General features: G+C 45.3%; 1 protein-coding gene across 2 annotated transcripts in view; it reads right to left on the bottom strand.

Moving 5' to 3' along the window:
* Positions 1–20,040, bottom strand: part of SLC24A4 (solute carrier family 24 member 4) — a 178,576-nt gene that overhangs the window by 59,077 nt on the left and 99,459 nt on the right. For both annotated transcript variants that reach the window (XM_068254605.1, XM_068254606.1), the window contains exons 3-4: positions 17,099–17,175; positions 4,709–4,783 (exon numbers count right to left, since the gene is read on the bottom strand). In XM_068254605.1, the coding sequence (XP_068110706.1) occupies positions 4,709–4,783; positions 17,099–17,175 (152 nt within the window). The remainder of the gene's footprint in view (positions 1–4,708; positions 4,784–17,098; positions 17,176–20,040) is intronic.

Genomic DNA, 20,040 nt, shown 5'->3' with positions numbered 1-20,040 from the left:
ATTACAGACAGGAAGTTTTGAAAAAGGATTATCTTGATTCAAAACTCCCTGTGGGTAAAACACAAGCTCTAGCTTATTGGCTAATTTAAATGAAAAACAGCAAGTTTTCAGCTGATAAACCTTCTTCAGACTCTATTCCTGATAACTGACAATGTTAGAACATACAATCAGGAGGCAGAGAGATTATTTTTTTGGCAAATAGTGTGATTCAGATTCATTAATTACAAGGGATCGGGCAAGGATTTTGAGGTATTTATGGCAAATAGATAAGAACCTTGCCTACATAGCCTCATGCTGACATAAATAATTTTTTTTTTACAGACCCTAGCCTGTTCAGTGTATGCTCCTGGAACCTGGAAACCGTTAATTGTATGTTACGGAGCAGGGAGTGGGGCACAGTGATTCCCAGAGGGAGCCAATTCCCTAGCATGCCTCCGTGTAGCTTCGCCAAGTTTTATAGGGAGTGAGGTTTAGTGAGCTTTCAATTGTGCCCGCCCATTTCTAGCTTACTGAGCTGCTCCTACTGGCGATTTTTTGTCATGTGATATTAGTGGCAGGATTAGCACTGCAGCTCATGTCAACGCATGTGAGCAGCAGGTTTTTGTGTTGCCCATAGCAGCCAGTCATTCTATTTCAGTTGCAAATCCACGCTGTAAGACCCCGTTCACACCCAGCATTTCTGAGAGGATTCTGGGAGAGAACTTTAACAGTGGAAAGCAGAGGATTCTGGGATAGAGCTTTAACGAAAAGAAGCAGAGAATTCTGGGAGAGAACTTTAACGGGAAGCAGAGGATTCTGGGAGATAACAGAGGGAAGCAGAGGATTCTGGGAGATAACAGTGGAAAGCAGAGGATTCTGGGATAGAGCTTTAACGAAAAGAAGCAGAGAATTCTGGGAGAGAACTTTAACGGGAAGCAGAGGATTCTGGGAGATAACAGAGGGAAGCAGAGGATTCTGGGAGATAACAGTGGAAAGCAGAGGATTCTGGGATAGAGCTTTAACGAAAGGAAGCAGGGAATTCTGGGAGAGAACTTTAACGGGAAGCAGAGGATTTAAAGGGAAGCAGAGGATTCTGGGAGAGAACTTTAGCAGAGAGAGGCAGCGCATTCTGGGAGAGAGCTATAATAGAGGGAGGCAGAGGATTCTGGGAGAGAACGTTAACCAAAGGAAGCAAAGGATTCTGGGAGAGAACTTTAGCAGAGGGAAGCAGAGGATTAGCAGAGGGAGGCAGATCATTCTGAGAGAGAACTATAACAGAGGGAAGCATTGCTCCACACTGTCCCTCTTTTGGAAGTCCCTCCAAAAGAGGGACAGTCCCTCTTTGGGAACCCTGCTCCTCCGTCCTCCTCATTTGTCCCTCTGTCAGGACTTTTTCCTTCTTTCTATATAAATATGGGTATTTCTCGATTGAATAATGTGCTTTATTGACTCTAAACTGTATTCCCATCCTTTAAATTGATATATTTCAAATTTTGAAATGTTAATATGAAGGAAAATGAACAAGGGTAGAAAGGACCAGTGTTGTTTGAGTTATAAAACAACACATCTTTTTATGAAATCTTTATAGTATTCACGACTAGGGGTGTTCCTGGGGGCGTGATTCGGGGTGTGGCAGGGGCGTGGCATAAGTATCCCTCTTTCTCATCTCAAAAAGTTGGGAGGTATGGGGAAGCAGAGGATTCTGGGAGAGAACTATAACAGGGAAGCAGAGGATTCTGGGAGAGAACTATAACAGAGGGAAGCAGAGGATTCTAATAGAGAACTTTAGCAGAGGGAAGCAGAGGATTCTGGGAGAGAACTATAACAGAGAAAAGCAGAGGATTCTGGGAGAGAGTGATTGAGACCACGCTCTGGTAAGGTGTGAGCGATGTGCATCAGGATGCCAGGAACACAACATATGCCCATACATTATGCATGCACAGAGCGGCGTCTGCTATTTCTGAATAATTTAAGATAAACAGTTAATATTCTGAAGCGTCTCCAAATGCACAGCAGATTCGGTAATTATTCACGACGCTCTCCGCTCAGAAGTTCCAAGAATCAGTTCAGAGGTGAAAACCGAAAACAGAACATGCCGGAGGAGGAGGATGACACCTGCTGAGCCGATCGCATCCCGCCAACGCTTATAAGCGAGGTCATTCAGCGGTCGCTCCGCCCAAAACGGCTGCCTCTGGGGGATGCGGTTACCTCTCAGACAGGTAAGGTTATTGCGATGAACAACTGGAGTCACTCAGGCTTGCATGCAAGTAGAATGCAAATGGTATGCAACTTGGAAATGGGCCAATAAAAACCTAGCAGGAGGTGCATTTGATTGCCCCAAGCTCAATACAAATTGCATTATGTTTTCATGCAAGCCATAACAATCAGCATCTCACTATCTCTGGTGATGAGTGAGAATCTCCAGAAGTCAAGCGAGATTCACCAAAATTAGTTGAAAGCAAAAAAAGCAAGCGCTGTACTTTTCTATGTAGTACAAAGTGGTACAGCTATTGCCTGCTCACCCCTGACACCGCAAGACTGACACAGGGTCAGCATTTGACTAGTTTTCTGACCCAAGTTGATCAGAAAAAGTAGCAATTTTTGGTTATTCAATCAATTCTTGGTTATTTGGTTATTCAATCAGCGTTTTTGGTTATTCAAATCAATGTTAGACTTAAAGGACAACTGAAGTGAGAGGGATAAGGAGACTGCCATCTGTATTTCCTTTAAGCAATACCAGTTCCCTGGCTGTCCTGCTGATCCTCTGCTTCTAATACTTTCAGCCACAGACTTTGAACAAGGATGCGGATCAGGTGTTTCTGTCATTATAAGAAGACAAGCTGCATGCTTATTTCTGGTGTTATTCAGACACTACAGCAGCCAAATAGATCAGCAGGGCTGCCAGGCAACAGGTATTGTTTAAAAGGAAATAAATATTTGCAGCCTCCATATACTTCTCACTTCAGTTGTCCTTTAAAACATCTAATCTATCAAAACAACCATTATCGTGAGTATACACCATGCAATTTTCATTTCAGAATCTACTTCTATTCAAGAAAATAATCGGATTGGTCCAAAGAATATGACCGCCAGAGACCGATCCCAAGTCAAAATCGATCTCATTTTGGATCGGAAGCTGATCAGATATGCTGGTAATTATCAATCAATACCGGCTATCTTTCCCTGTCCGTTTGATTCATTTTTCGTTCGATGTCCATTCAGAAAAATTATTGGCATTTTAAATAATCGTGTACTGGTGTAGTGTCAGATCTGACTATTGATCTGATTAGTCGATCTGAAGTGGAAATTGCATGGTGTGTAGCAGGTTTTAATTATTATAATCAAACTGGATAAAAATCAGTGCTGCCAAGTGCATGCCTGATCGCCGATGCAAACAATTTCGGGCCGAATATGTTGATACGACATGCTGCAAGATGTCGGGCTGTCGTGGTCTATCGGGTGCATGGCAGTAATGGCGAGTGATATCGGGACGAGTGACGAACGCAAAATAACCCCCGGCGCTATTTCCCTAGTGTATAAATGTACATGTGTGCAGTTATACATTACCTGTCCCATGTCGCAGTGCCTGTCTGTCTTCCGAATCCACCGCTCTTCCATTAGCCCTATACAAGCAGCCGGCGTGTGACGTCCCGCGCCTCGTCAACAGCGTCTATAGGGCTAATGGCAGAGCGCTGGATTCGGAAGATGGCCGGGCACCATGACACGGGACAGGTAATGTATAAAGGTACACATACATAAACATTTATAAACACTAGGAAACAGCAGCGGCAAGGAGGAGGATGAGGATCATTCCCAAGAGATTTCATGCTCAAATCTAACGGGAATCGGTCTGTGGTGTATGGGCAGCCAACAGATCTCTCTCTAATCAGAATCGATCAGAGAGAGATCTGTCTGCTCATCATCGCTAGATGTATGGCTACCTTAAAGGTGGGCATACATCAGGCGACTTGGCAGCCAATCGAACATCCAATTCGAATATATTATAAATCGGATTGGATGAAAATTGGTGCCGCCAAGTGCATGCCTGACCGACAATGTGACCAATTTCGGGCTGAAAATTGGTCGCATTCTCGATCGCGCATTCTGCAAGCTGTTGGGTTGACTTGCTCGATTGGGTGCACGGCGGGAACAGCGTGCAATTTTGTGGCGAACACGACAAAAACCCCTGGTGCTGTCCCACCAGGGCCCCGTGTAAGGTATACATTACCTGTCCACGGCTTGCGCTCGTCCCTCCGCTACCCCAGGCGCATTCCCCTTTCCATACACGCACGCCCCACGTAGTTCCCTAGTAAGGGCGCGCTCATATGACATCACACACACGCGCCCTTACTAGGAAACCACGTGGGACGCGTGTGTATGCAGAGGAGATATCCCGGAGGCAGCAAAGGACAAGCATTATACGGGGCCTGGGGGGACATTCTTCATTGGGGGCACAGTGTCGAGGCGGTGGATCCGGCGCACAAGGCCGATTCAAGATCAATTTCAGCATGAAATTGATTGGGAATTGGCTTAAGGTGTATGGGCAGCTGACAGATCTCTCTCTTATCAGATTCGGTAAGAGAGAGATTAGTCTCTTGGTCGACTCTGCCCATACATCGCTAGATGTATAAATGCATTTAGTGTATAGTTACCGTCACAAGCACAGAACAAGGGCGGGGAGCTTTCACGAAAAACAAACAATCGGGCATAACCGAAAATCCGGACATACCTCGCAGATCTTCTCCAGAGATGGAACAAAGTAGTCATCGCACACAATGGCCAGGGCGTAGAACATGTACAGCGCCTGCAAAACAACACAAGGAAACATGGCGTTACACAGTCTTCCGCAAACCAGTCACGTCGGCCATTTTGTACGGTTCGGTTTCCAGAGGATGAATAATTCAGTCGGTAGCGAGGAGCGCCAACTAAATCAATCCATATTGCTTTCAGAGAGAGGGGAATTTGGATACCTAGAGACCATCCGTAAAACAATCAATGGCAGCTGAGTCAGGCCATAAATATAGAGCTGATGCAATTTGCCCAAATAAAATCTCCGCAAATATACTTTTATGTGGAGAGCAGATGACATTGCTGGCTGGGATCTGGGATATGTGATACTGCAATATTCAGCATCGATCTGCTGCTCTCTGCAGTAATGGAGGGATGGTGGGATAGGGTCGTGGAGATAATGGCGGAGGGTTCTCTTTGTTTACGATATGAGGCCGCAAAGGTTCCCAACATAAAAGGCTAGCGGAGACTTAATGCGCCAGAGTGGGGAAAACTTGGGAGGATTGTTTTCGGTTTATAGTGCCCATTAAGGGTCCATTCACAATTACGATCGCAAAACGCTACCGATTAGCGCTAGCATTTTGTGGGCGTGATTTTTACACGATAAAAACATATTTTTTACTATATTATTTCTCGATTTTTTTGAAGCGATTGCGATTAGTGTTTCCTTAACATTGTAATCGCGATCGCTCAAAAATTGTGAGAAAGTGTTGCATGCACCGTGTTTGTCGATAATCGCGAATCGCTGGCGATTGCTGCAGTAAGATCACTGCCATATACCTTTTATAGCACTAGCGCTTTAAAAAGCAAAGCGATCGCCAGCAATTCATCGATTAGCGGTAAACGCCTGCTAATCGCAGGTGTGTGAATGGGCCCTGAAGGAAATTTTAAAGCGAACATGAACTCAGAACTTCCTTTCTGCTCTAAAAGATATGCAACAGCATAATAAACTTTAAAGAAAAACATTTCTTCGTTACAGCTCATACAAATCCTGCAATAAATTTGCAGTGTCTACTTCTTGCTTTCATGAAAGCAGACATAGGGTTAACATCCTGTGTTTACAAATTAGCTTTCCTGCCCAGACAGCTAGCTGACACAGCTGAGAGATCAAATTACAGCTGAGAATCCCCCATGAGGAAATGGACTGGCCCAAAACTTGTCGGTTCTGTCAGATTTTAACTGCCTACTTTTTTCGCGATTGTGGTCCTTTAAAGTCTATGCCCTTCCTCCATACAGTCATTACAATGCGTGTGTTATGCAACGCACCACTGTGAATCCAGCCTCCGTAAACTGACATTTCACAAAATTAGATTTCACATTTCAGCTGTTTTTTGCTACATGAAATCGGTAAGGCTTTGTGAATTGAAGCCAACGTATACATTTTGGATTCCCAAAACGTACTATAATTGATTGACTGCCACTAGTTCAAGCATTCAGTTAGCCTAACATAATTACCCCCTGGGGTACGCCCGCCGCCTGTCGAGCATCGATGCTTTAAACAACTCCAGACAAACTTTTCTTTAAAGTTACGCACAGCGGACTGCGGCAATCTGCACAGCTGGATTTCTGTCAGACTATCACTACTGAAGCTTCCGGCGGCGTTTGTCAGCGGGACTCTTCCTGTCTCTCCGCAGGACAATACGCGCGCCCAGCGGGGAGCTCAGCCAACCTGTTTGTACACCTGTCTCCGGAAAAAGTTTCAGGCAACAGAAGTGATAATGTATCAAATATTACATAAAGTCTTCCTAGATGTTCTGGCTGAGAGCGGGGTATAACCTTATGTTGCCCATTAGCGGTACAGGCTCCCGAACAATCGACCGTACGAAGGATCATATACCATTAACAATGCCGATTGACGACTAGTGGTGATCATAATCAGCTATTTACGATTATGTGAAATTTCACAAATTTTCCCAACTACGCCTATACGTAATTAATTACGATTCATAAATGTAATTGATTTCATATAATGATTTGTACCATTTATACTCAAATACAAGTCGACCTTGTGTATAAGTCGACTCCAATATCCAACCCTCTTAGGCAGGAATTTTTACTGACTCAAGTATAAGTCTACCCAGTAAAGTTAATGGCTGTACTTGGGGCTCAGGAGGGGTTAATGATTGCACTGCATACAGTATTGCAGCCATTAACCCCTCCTGTCCCTTAAGTGCAGCCAATACCTCCTCCAGGGCCCCAAGTGCTGCAATTATTCACTCCCCTTCCTGCAGCCCGGAATACCCCCCCCCCCCCCACCCCCGCCCCTTTCCTTGTAAATGGTTTGGCCAGGACTTTCACACCTGTGCTTTCTTGGCATTTCCTTTCCACAAAGTATCACTTACTACAGGGTAAATTGCTGCAAATGGGAATGTCACTATTAGTACACACATTACTCAGTGTGCTCAGTGTTGCCCCTCACTCATGTATAAGTCGACCCCTATACTTTTATGAAGGGAATCAGACCTACATTTCTAGACTTATACTCGAGTATATACAGTTATTTGGGATATTTTTTGTGACATTTTGTGCCGACTTTAGAGGTGAATAGCAAAGCCCCCAGAAGTGCTATTGTCGCCAAAATTGCTACATATGTTATGGAGAATAGTGCGTACAAGGAAAACATTTTTTTCAAATAGACAGTGTAGTTTTTGAAAAATAGTTTTTTAAAAAAAAATGCAAAGAAAAATGTTTTTTAAACTCAGAAAAGTGAAATTTTTCTTTTGCATTTTGAAAATAGATTTTCTCAAAAACGAAAAGGATTTTTACCGACTATTCTTATTAATAGATGTAACAACTTTGGTGGCAATAGCATGTTTGGGGGATTTTCTATGAACTGCTAAAATCGGCACGAAATTACGCAAAAATGATGAGAAAATGTATGCCAAATTACGAATGATTACAATTACAGATGTTATTATTTACGATTTTGCATTGTAACTGCAAATTTCGATGTGAAATTACACCTACGCAAAATTTCTGCTCATCATTATTGATGATGATGGTTCTTTCAATCATTCCGTCTAACCAGATTTCAGAACAATTCTTTACGGCCCCCGTCACACATGACAGAATTCATACGCAAATTATGTTTTTCCGAATTTACTAATTGACTAATGCAAGTCAATGACATTGCACTTGTGCGTTTTAATGCAAATTTTCACATCCAATTTTTACGCTGAAAAAAAAAAAATGGCCTACATATATGCTTTTTTGGGAACAGACATGGCAAATCCCGTACAATATCACACCATGCAATATCCTACGCTTATCCCACACAGTGTGAAGACACCCTCTAGTCTGATCGTATTGCTTATCATTTTCTCCTGTGAAATGCAGTACATCATAATAATATAGTAGGATATTAGGCTACCACTATGGTAGGATTGGATTATGAGCTCCTTTGAGGACAGTCAGTGACATGACTCTGTACTCTGTAACGTGCTGCAGAAGATATCAGTGCTATATAAATACATAATAAAAATATGGTAGGACATATGACTATGGTAGGGATTAGAGTGTGAGCTCCTCTGAGGACAGTCAGTGACATGACTATGTACTCTGTAAAGTGCTGCAGAGGATGTCAGTGCTATATAAATACATAATAATAATATGGTAGGACATTAGACTATGACTATAGTAGGATTAGAGTGTGAGCTCCTCTGGGGACAGTCAGTGACATGACTATGTACTCTGTAAAGTGCTGCAGAGGATGTCAGTGCTATATAAATACATAATAATAATATGGTAGGACATTAGACTATGACTATAGTAGGATTAGAGTGTGAGCTCCTCTGGGGACAGTCAGTGACATGACTATGTACTCTGTAAAGTGCTGCAGAGGATGTCAGTGCTATATAAATACATAATAATAATATGGTAGGACATTAGACTATGACTATAATAGGATTAGAGTGTGAGCTCCTCTGAGGACAGTCAATGACATGACTATGTACTCTGTAAAGTGCTGCAGAATGTGTCAGGCTTTTTTCACATCTAAAAACGCAAACGCTAGCATTTGGTGTTTTTGTGCGTTGCTTTTTAGCGCCTTCTGGCGCTCCACTGCGCACTGCGTTTTTGTTTAAAGTGCTTTTCCACAACGTTTTTTTTAATTCACACCCTGACACAAGTCAGGAAGTGAACTCTTTGACCCAGGACAGTGGCTTAGCTTAGGAGCTGTGGGCCCCGATGCAAGTTTTACAATGGGGCCCCCCAAGCACTCTATACATAATTTATACGGCGCACCAAAACCTGCCAATGGCAACTACAGTGTCAGAGGTGCAAGAAGGGGATGGGGAGCAGTTTGTTAATGATTACCACTATTTAAAGTATCTATAGAAGTCATTATTAGGAGCACAGGACCAATAGAGCTAATACTGCAGTTAAGGGAGGGCCCTTCGGGGTCCCTCTGGCCCAAGGGCCCCGATGCGGTCGCAACCTCTGCACCCCCTATTGCTACGCCCCTGACCCGGGAAAATAATAAATACAATATATTTATTCTTAATAACGCAAACGTAATCGCTGCACAAAGCAATTTTGTGAGTGGTTTGCATTTTTCCTATACCTTCCATTGAGGCAAAATCGCCTCAAGAATGGTACAGGCAGCGCTTTGCTGAGCGGATCGGAAATGAACCGCTCAGATGTGAACTTTGTCATAGGGAATCGTTGCGCAAGCGGTTTTAGCGTAATTTTGAAAATCGCCTGCACTTGAAAAAAAGAAGGGCAAAAACTAAATGTGAAAAAGCACTCAGTGCTATATAAATACATAAGAATAATTGTATTAATAACTAGTGAATGGCTTGATAGAACTTGTGTCAGGTGGTTAATGCTGTCCATATCCCTGTTGGCATGTCACTCATTAGGTAGGCAGGAAGTGAGGTCAGACACACAGCAGAGCACACAGCGTGGGCCAGCCTTCCCCAGCCTTCTTAATGGACTTGGTACAATTCCCCCATTAATGACTAATTGTTTCCTCGTGCGGGCTCCAGGGTGTTCTGTAATCTGCTAATATCGCCGCTGATAATTAATGTGCCACCGCGGTGATTTGCAACCAGCCTCAGCGCCGGCAGGACGGTCGCAGTTGTAATTAAAAATGGATGAACAGGAAACCGAAAGGCTGAAGCTATATTAGGCAAAAGGTTTTCCCAAGGCTACAGCCAGGGAAGAGAAATCCGCTCAGAATTCCCCCGGTGCCCGGCGCTGTCATTTAGCGATAATGGGATGGCGGGATTCGATCTTCCAGGCAGTAATTAACACAGCAGCAGAACGCCATGCAAATCAATCCTCCATAGTAGTTATATCAGCGCAGCCGATGCCGTCACACTGCGATGTACTGAGGAAGGAACGCGAATCGCTCGCTGCTAAATTCTTGTGGAAGAAAATGTTGAACGCAGTAAGGGCCCTTTTACAATTAAAGGGGCACTATGGTGAAAAATTGTAAACTTTAAAATATGCGCAAACATAGACAAATAAGAAGTACATTTTTTTCCAGAGTAAAATGAGCCATAAATTACTTTTCTCCTATGTTGCTGCCACTTACAGCAGGTAGTTGATATCTGACAGAAGCGACAGGTTTTGGTCGAGTCCATCTCTTCATGGGGGATTCTCAGCAAAGCTTTTATTCTTTATAAACATATTCCCTAAAAAGGATTAAAACAATGATGCTGGTCAGATTCCCTTCTCGCTACACAGTTTTTTGGCAGTTAGGCAGAGCAACTGCCATTCACTAAGTGCTTTTTAAAATAAATAAATCCCTGAGAATCCCCCCATGAAGAGATGGGCTAGTCTAAATCCTGTCACTGTCAGATTTCTACTACCTACTGTAAGTGACAGCAGCATAGGAGAAGAGTAATTTATGGCTCATTTTACTCCGGAAAAAAACTACTTATTTGTTTATGTTTGCACATATTAAATTTTTAAAAAATTTCACCATAGTGCCCCTTTAAAGATACACTGTAACATAAAAAAGATCCCCTGGGGGGTACTCACCTCGGGTAGGGGAAGCCTCCGGATCCTAATGAGGCTTCCCACGCCATCCTCTGTCCCACGGGGGTCTCGCTGCAGCCCTCCGAACAGCCGGCGACAGACCCGACTGTCAATTCAATATTTACCTTTGCTGGCTCCAGCGGGGCGCTGTGGCGGCATTCGGCTCCGAAGTAGACGGAAATACCCGATCTCAGTCGGGTCCGCTCTACTGCGCAGGCGCCGGAAACTTGCGCCTGCGCAGTAGAGCAGACCCGACAGCGATCGGGTATTTCCGCCTACTTCGGAGCTGACAGCCGTCAGAGCGCCTGCGCAGGAGCCGGGAAGGTAAATATTTACGTCACCGCTGTACGGAGGGCTGCAGCGAGACCCCCGAGGGACGGGGGAAGCTTCATTAGGATCCTGAGGCTTCCCCCACCCGAGGTGAGTACCCCCCAGGGGACGTTTTGACGTTACAGATTCTCTTTAATCAGTTGGTCTCAGTTATAACTGAAAGAGGATTTTAATGTCCATGTTTCCCTATGGCTTCTTTTACACTATACGCGTTTTAACTGAAAGCTTTTTCTTAAAGCACTGCCATGGAAAAAACGTGTACTAACGCATACCAACGTGTAATAGGACCCTAAGAGAACGCCAAAGTGTGAACAACAACTGCGGTTCAATGCTGGATCCATAGTTCTGAATCTATACTGCACTTTGGCTGTTTTATTAAAGTGAACCTGCGCATTTACGCGCTTCCAAATGCGCACAGAAGCGCGTATGATGTGAACAAGGCCTAATAACCTGTAAAGAAAACCATTTCTTTGTTACAGCTGATTGTGAGAAGTTGTGAATCAGGATGATACCATTTATTGGCTAACTTAGAGGAAGCTGATACAGCCGATACCAATTCTGCAATAAATCTGCAGTGTTTCTACATCCTGCTTTTATGGAAGCAGACATATTGTAAACATCCTGTGCTTTCAAATGAACTTATCTGCCTTATGTGCCATGGCAGTCAGGTGACACAGGGGAAAGATCAAATTACAACTTGTGATTAGTCACAGCTGAGGGGTAATTAGACAGTCTAAACCAGTGGTTCCCAACCCATGTGCCGCGACACATACATGTGTCGCGGCAGCTTTGGGTATGTGTCGCGGCTCTCGGAGGGGAGCAGCGCAGTGGAGGGAGAAGAACTGTGGGCAGCGGCAGAGAAGGGGGCCATCGCCCCCCCCCTTCTCTCACCTTAGGGTGCTCTGCCTCCCTCACTCTCCCCTCCGATACTAACTGTGGCGGGCTGGCGGCACTTGGCAGTGGGCGGGACTTACCTTCCGTGTCGCTCCATGCGCCGGCCGGAAGTTCTGGCTCTGCAGCCGCTGCTCTGGTCTGGATCAGGCCAGATTAGTGGCAAATCATCCCGCGCCGGCGACGAGACCAGACGGGACAGAGACACGGAAGGTAAGTTCCGCCCCTCTGCCAGCCACCGCACTTCGTTCCAGGGGAGAGAGCGAGAGCACCCTGAGGTGCCGCTCTCCTTCCCTCGCTCTCTCCTCCTGGGGGGGCACCTGGCTACATATTCTGGGCACATATATCCCTGGCTACATATACCCCTGACTACATATACCGGGGACATATACACCTGTCTACATATACTGTGGACATATACACCTGCCTACATATACTGGGGACATATACCCCTGGCTACATATACTGGGGACATATACCTCTGGCTACATATACTGGGGACATATACACCTGCCTACATATACTGGGGACATATACACCTGCCTACATATACTGGGGACATATACACCTGCCTACATATACTGGGGACATATACCCCTGCCTACATATACTGGGGACATATACCCCTGCCTACATATACTGGGGACATATACCCCTGCCTACATATACTGGGGACATATACCCCTGCCTACATATACTGGGGACATATACCCCTGCCTACATATACTGGGCACATATACCCCTGGCTACATATACTGGGGACATATACCCCTGGCTACATATACTGGGGACATATACCCCTGGCTACATATACTGGGGACATATACCTCTGGCTACATATACTGGGGACATATACCGAGGACATATATACTGGGGACATATACACCTGCCTACATATACTGGGAACATATACCCCTGCCTATATATACTGGGGACATATACCCCTGCCTACATATACTGGGGACATATACCCCTGCCTACATATACTGGGGACATATACCCCTGCCTACATATACTGGGGACATATGCCCCTGCCTACATATACTGGGGACATATGCCCCTGCCTACATATACTGGGGACATATACCCCAGCCTACATATCCTGGGCACATATACCCCTGCCTACATATCCTGGGCACATATACCCCTGCCTACATATCCTGGGCACATATACCCCTGCCTACATATCCTGGGCACATATACCCCTGGCTACATATCCTGGGCACATATACCCCTGCCTACATATCCTGGGCACATATACCCCTGCCTACATATCCTGGGCACATATACCCCTGCCTACATATCCTGGGCACATATACCCCTGGCTACATATACTGGGCACATATATCCCTGGCTACATATACTGGGGACAACTGGCTGTTTGTCATTATGTGCATTTACTGGTGAAAAGCTGTCTCTTATGTGCATTTACTGGTGAAAAGCTGTCTCTTATTATGTGAATTTACTGGTGAAAAGCTGTCTCTTATTAAGTGCATTTACTGGTGAAAAGCTGTCTCATATTATGTGAATTTACTGGTGAAAAGCTGTCTCTTATGTGCATTTACTGGTGAAAAGCTGTCTCTTATTATGTGAATTTACTGGTGAAAAGCTGTCTCTTATTATGTGCATTTACTGGTGAAAAGCTGTCTCTTATGTGAATTTACTGGTGAAAAGCTGTCTCTTATTATGTGCATTTACTGGTGAAAAGAGGTCTTTTATTATGTGCATTTACTGGGGAAACGCTGTCTCTCATTACGTGCATTTACTGGTGAAAGGCTGTCTGTCATTACCTGCATTTACTGGTGAAACGCTGTCTCTTATGTGCATTTAGTGGGGAAACGCTGTCTCTCATTACATGCATTTAGTCTACGTGTCACGGAGATCTGAACGTTTGGTTTGATGTGTCACGACTCCAAAAAGGTTGGGAACCACTGATCTAAACTCTCTAAATACATACAGGGTGCATTTCTCTATTTTTTTCCTTCTGTCGTGTGCAAGAGTTCAGCTCCACTTTAAAGTGTGCCTGGAGGGTAGGAGTGTCAAACTCAATCACGTAAAGGGCCAAAATCTAAAACATAGTCTAAAGCTCCGTACACACATGCAACAACGATCGTTCGTTGAAAACGACGAACGAACTTTTAATTGACGAAAGAACTGCCGAAGTAAAGTTAGTTTTAAAAGTGTGTAACTATCAGATCGTTCGAACGAACGTTACATCACGTAAAGCAACTATTGCGCCTGCGCATAAAAATGAAAAGTTCCATGGAGAAATAGTGAAATGTGCATGTCAAGCCTAGTACGAACGACCGTTCCCAACGATGTACTACTTTTGCAAACGATCGTCGTTGGAAAAAATCCGCCAAGCTAGATCCTTCGTTTTTAACAATCTAGCTCGTCCGTCGTTACACTTAATGGTCGTTGGCTGCTTTTTTTAAAAATGATCGTCGTTTGAAATGATCGGGAAACGATCGTTTCAAACGACTATAGTCGCATGTGTGTACGCACCTTAAGGCTGTGTGTTTAACCTCTTGGTTTCCTGCTTTTAAGATGTGTATTTCACATCACAAAGCCTGGCATGTGTAAAGTTTCTTGAAGTTCTTCTACCCTGTGGCAATTAAATAGATTAAGAAAGACTAATGCTGGGAATACACGGTTTGTTTCTGCCATGCGTTTCTGCTCTCAAACGTTTTTGCCACTCGATTCTGCAGTCGATTCTCTTATCTTCCGCTCGTTTTTCTTATCTTTTTCCATTCACTTCAAGCCGCAAAGGAATCGAAAGGGAGATCGGACATGTCGGAAATTATCGATCGAACCATCTAATCACCTAAAAAAACGAACCGTGTATTCCCAGCATTATAGACAGATTCAGAGCAGATTCAGGGCAAGCAGAGGCAGTATAACAAAACATGTACATCTAAAGGGAAGTTGGGGATGCCTCTTTTATTGTAATGCTGATGTTACTGACAGTTGGGCTTCGGTAAAACACCCCACTTTCTATCGCAGCTGTGAAAATGTTTATGAATTAGCATACAAAAGTCTAAAATACCGAATGTGGTATTTTCACGACCAGATTTTTTTTAACGCACAGCCTTTTATGAATGATAGCCAATGTGTTGCTGGAGCAGGTAAATATTAGACTGCTCTTGTGCGCTTGTTTGCTATGTGTGGAGATGGTGTTGGGTGGAAGGTGTGTATGTCTTTTACAAGCCACATGGCGGGTTAGAAGGTTTGGATGCCAGGAGGAGGCCCCATGGGGGGCGGGTCTTGTGGGTTATTGCTGCACTCCAGCTCAAACTGACAATGTTTCAATCAGAACCACTTCTATCACCGGTGTGCCTCTAAGGATGCGAAGGCGGCGTGTTGTTCTTTGTAGTTCTTTCAATGATGCACATTTGAAACTCTCAAAGCCCTCATAAAATGGCAATGAGGGCCACATTCGGCCCGTGGGCCTTGTGTTTGACACCTGCACCCTTACTTATTCCCTTCCTCCACTGCTGATTTGAGGGCTTTTCCCAGTATAAGGAGCCGGAGGGGTTGGTGTAGTTTCAACAAATTTTTATTACATGACCATAAGCAGAAGAGCACAGGGGCGTGGTTATTGACTCTAGGGGTGTGCCTGGATTGCATCATCATACTGTTCAAACTGCAAAGGCTGAATCTGTCTGAGACTGTTGTAACCTATGGCAGTGTCAGGAAGTGACTGGCTGTCAGGGCTCCTGACCTGGGATTTACTGTGATTTATATCAGCTGATCAAGGACTTTATAGACCAATAAATCCAATCAGGGTGAAGCCGATACAAGCATAAACGATAAATTCTATCATGAATTGGGTGCCAAATGATAACGGAAAAACATTTACAGTGGTAATGACGACAGTAAAACATTGGTATACATTACTGTATTTTACTACAACTAAACCTAACCCTGCTCTCATACAGAACCCTCCCTCTACCAACATCTACCTGACACCTAACCCCCCCCCCCCCCCCCTTCTTGACAACTAACCTTAAACCCCCTTCCTAACATCTAACCCTAAACCCCCCTTCCTGATGCCTAAACCCCCCCCCCTTCTTGGCAGCTAACCCTAAAACCCCCCTTCCTGACACCCAACCCTAAACCCCCCCCCCCCTTCCACACGCCTAACCCTAAACAACCCCCCTTCCTGACTCCTAACCCTAAAACCCCCTTCCTGACGCCTAACCCTAAACCCCCCTTCCTGACACCTAACCCTAAAACCCCTTTCCTGACGCCTAACCCTAAACCCCCCTTCCTGACTCCTAACCCTAACACCCACCTTCCTGACGCCTAACCCTAAACCCCCCCCCCCTTCCTGACACCTAACCCTAAAACCCCTCCCTGACGCCTAACCCTAAAACCCCCCTTCCTGATGCCTAACCCTAAAACCCCCCTTCCTGATGCCTAACCCTAAAACCCCCCTTCCTGATGCCTAACACTAAAACCTCCCCCTTCCTGACATCTAACCATGAAACCCCCCCTTCCTGATGCCTAACCCTAAAACCCCCTTCCTGCTCTGAGAATTCCACATAGCTAAACAGCCTAGGCCAGGCTTTCTCAACCAGGGTTCCCTGGAACCCCAGGGTTCCTTGAGGACTCTGCAGGGGTTCCTTGGCATTTTACCCCATTGTGGGGGAAGTATAATAGAGCACATTATAAGAGGTGGTACTGTAACAAGAAGCACTAAATTGGGGGGTCAGGAGACAGTATAATGAGTGGCAGTGCAATAGGAGATAGTGAAATTAGCAGCCTAACCTATTTAAAGACCATGCTTCCTGAAAAATAAATGTAGGGGTTCCTCGAGACCAATACATTGTTTGCAGGGGTTCCTTGAGATCCAAAAGTTATTTAAAGGGTTCCTCCAGGGTAAAGAGGTTGAGATAACATCTCTGGGAGGGTGGGGCTACATAATATAGAGAAGTATAAAGATATAGGAAGTGTTTCTGATGCTGAAACTGGGAAACATACTGACATATTGTGTATCCTGTATCATTTACTACATTCAGCTATATGTCACTACAGGGCCTCTTTAATACTTTCCCAAGTATTCCAACACCAAATAAAACTTGTTGAAAATGGGCTGTAATGACGTCAGGGGATTCTTGTGACTTACGCAGAAGATGTGGAGCAGCACTGCGCCTCTCTGACGCTCCTTATTGGTGAACAGATCGTCCGGAAACTCGTTGATTGCTGCAGAGGAGAAAAAACAAAACACAAAACTCAATGTTATTAACAGTGATCAATAGGACTGCAACATCTTATACTAAACAAAATAATACCGTTTCCATGGAAACGAGGGCACACAGACAATGCACGGCTGTACATGTTACATCGTGCATATAGATAGGGTGAGCTGTATATACAACCTGGATACAATAGGAGAGAGAGCACTGCCCACACTTCCTTATCATTATAGTCGTTAGCAGGTCAGTGGAGGAGAGGATAGGTGGTTAGGGGAGTATTTGTGAATGAAGTCAGAAATAATGTAAGTGTGACCGAAACAGCGGAGAGACTTAAAATGGACCTGAACTCTTGCACAGGACAGAAAGAAAACCCAGAGAAATCCACCATGTATGTATTTAAACAAACAAACACAGAACACTTATATCACACTTTTCTCCTGGCGGACTCAAAGCGCCAGAGCTGCAGCCACTAGGGCACACTCTATAGGCAGTAGCAGTGTTAGGGAGTCTTGCCTAAGGTCTCCTACTGAATAGGTGCTGGCTTACTGAACAGACAGAGCCAAGATTCGAAACCTGGTCTCCTGTGTCAGAGGCAGAGCCCTTAACCAGAGAGTTTAGCCTGTCTAATTCACCCACATCTGTTACTAATCACAACTGTAATTTGATCTCTCAGTTGTATCAGCTCAGGGATCTCCTGTGTCTTGGCAGAGCAGCTAATTTGTAAACACGGGATGTTAACCTCATGTCTGCTTCCATGAAAGCAGGAAGTAGTCACACTGCAGAATTATTGCAGGATTTGTATCGGCTGTAACAAAAATGTTTTTTTAACTGCTTGCCAACCACATCACGCAGATGGGTGTGGCCGCGGCGGCAGCCCCAGGACCACCTAACGCAGATCGGCATAGAGTCCTTGGAGCTCGCATTGCAGGAGATCTTGCGCGCTGGTGCGCATGCATCTCCGCTAGGTAGTCGGAGCTCAGCTCCGCCTTCAGCCTCCCAGCAACGTTCACCTCTCAGAGACTGTTAGAAGGCGAAATTACCCTGTACAGCACTGCGATCTACAGCAGTGCTGTACTGGGGACAGCAGTGTGACATGACTGTCCCCTCCAGGGGATCAGAGGTGATCGGCTGTCATAGGCTGAGCAAATTACAGCGATTGGCTGGCGGGGGGAGGAAGGGTGGGTGGGTTTGCGGAAAAGAAAAAAAAAAAAAGGAAATTTTATTTCAAAATAAATACAAAAAATATTTATAAAAAAAACAAACACAGGGGGAGCAATCAGACCCCACCAACAGAAAGCTCACTCACTTGTGTGCTGTGTTGTGCGGCCCTGCAGCGAGGGCTTAAAGCTGTAGTGGCCCTTTTAAAGAAAAATGGCTTGGTCTTTAAGGGGGTTTAACACTGCGGTCCTCAAGAGGTTGAAAGGTTATTATATTGCTGATGCTTATCTTTTAGAGCAAAGAGGAAGTTCTCAGTTCAGATCCACTTTAAATGCAAACCATAATAGTTTGATTTAATTCATGAGAGCATTATTGGCCTCTCACGGACCCCCGCTAGTAATTACATATTGAATATTATTTTATGTAGATCTGACATAACAGACCCAAGAAGTTCGGGATGGCCCAGAACCACTAGGAAAGTATAGGGGACCAAAAGAGACTGAAAAGCCTGCCTACTCTCTTTTAGTCCCCTATACTTTCCTGGCTGTCCTGGTGCACCCCGAGCTGCTTGGGTATTCTGTTGTTCTGGTCCAATCCCTATCCCATAGAGCATACATGTCAAACTCCGGCCCGTGGGCCAGATCTGGCCCTCAGAGGCATTAAGTTTGGCCCCCAAGTGGTTTCCCCACTTTACATTGTATTCGGCCCACTCTAGACCACCAGGGAAGCTATACTGGAAGTGAAGCCCTAGAACACCAGGGAAGCCATATGGGGAGGTAGGGGGAAAGCACTAAACACCAGGGAACTGTATAGTCGAGGGTGGAGGCCACCACTAGACACCAGAGAACTGTATAGGGGGGGGGGGGGGGGGCACTAGACACCACGGAACTGTATAGGGGAGGGAGGACCACTAGACGTCAGGGAACTGTATAGGGGAGGAGGCCACTAGACACCAGGGAACTGTATAGGGGAGGGAGGACTACTAGACACCAGGGAACTGTATAGGGGAGGGAGGACCACTAGACACCAGGGAACTGTATAGGGGGAGGGAGGTTGACCACTAGACACCAGGGAACTGTATAGGAGAGGGAGGACCACTAGACACCAGGGAACTGTATAGGGGAGGGAGGACCACTAGACGTCAGGGAACTGTATAGGGGAGGGAGGACCACTAGACACCAGGGAACTGTATAGGGGAGGGAGGTTGACTACTAGACACCAGGGAACTGTATAGGAGAGGGAGGACCACTAGACACCAGGGAACTGTATAGGGGAGGGAGGTTGACCACTCGACACCAGGGAGCTGTGTAGGGGAAGGAGGAGGACCACTAGACACCAGGGAACTGTATAGGGGAGGGAGGTTGACCACTAGACAATCGGGGAACTGTATAGGGACTCACTCCCTATACAGTTCCCTGGTGTCTAGTGGTCCTCACGACCACTAGACACCAGGGAACTGTATAGGGGAGTGAGGACCACCAAACACCAGGGAACTGAATAGGGAAGGGAGGTTGACCACTAGACAATGGGGGAACTGTATAGGTATTGCAGGGGAGCCATTAGACACAAGTGAACTTTATAAGGGAAAAAGGTGGCCACTGGCCAGTAGACGTTGAGGTTGACCCGTGGCTAGGTTCCAGTGTTCAATTACGGCCCACTTTGTATTTGATGCCCCTGCCATAGAGCCATATCAATCCCTGCCATGCACTGAGGA

The sequence above is a fragment of the Hyperolius riggenbachi genome, chromosome 9 (assembly GCF_040937935.1).
Source record: "Hyperolius riggenbachi isolate aHypRig1 chromosome 9, aHypRig1.pri, whole genome shotgun sequence".
Classification (NCBI taxonomy): domain Eukaryota; kingdom Metazoa; phylum Chordata; class Amphibia; order Anura; family Hyperoliidae; genus Hyperolius; species Hyperolius riggenbachi.
The sequence above is the reverse complement of the archived record's forward strand: the minus strand, read 5'-3'. Positions and strand labels throughout refer to the sequence as shown.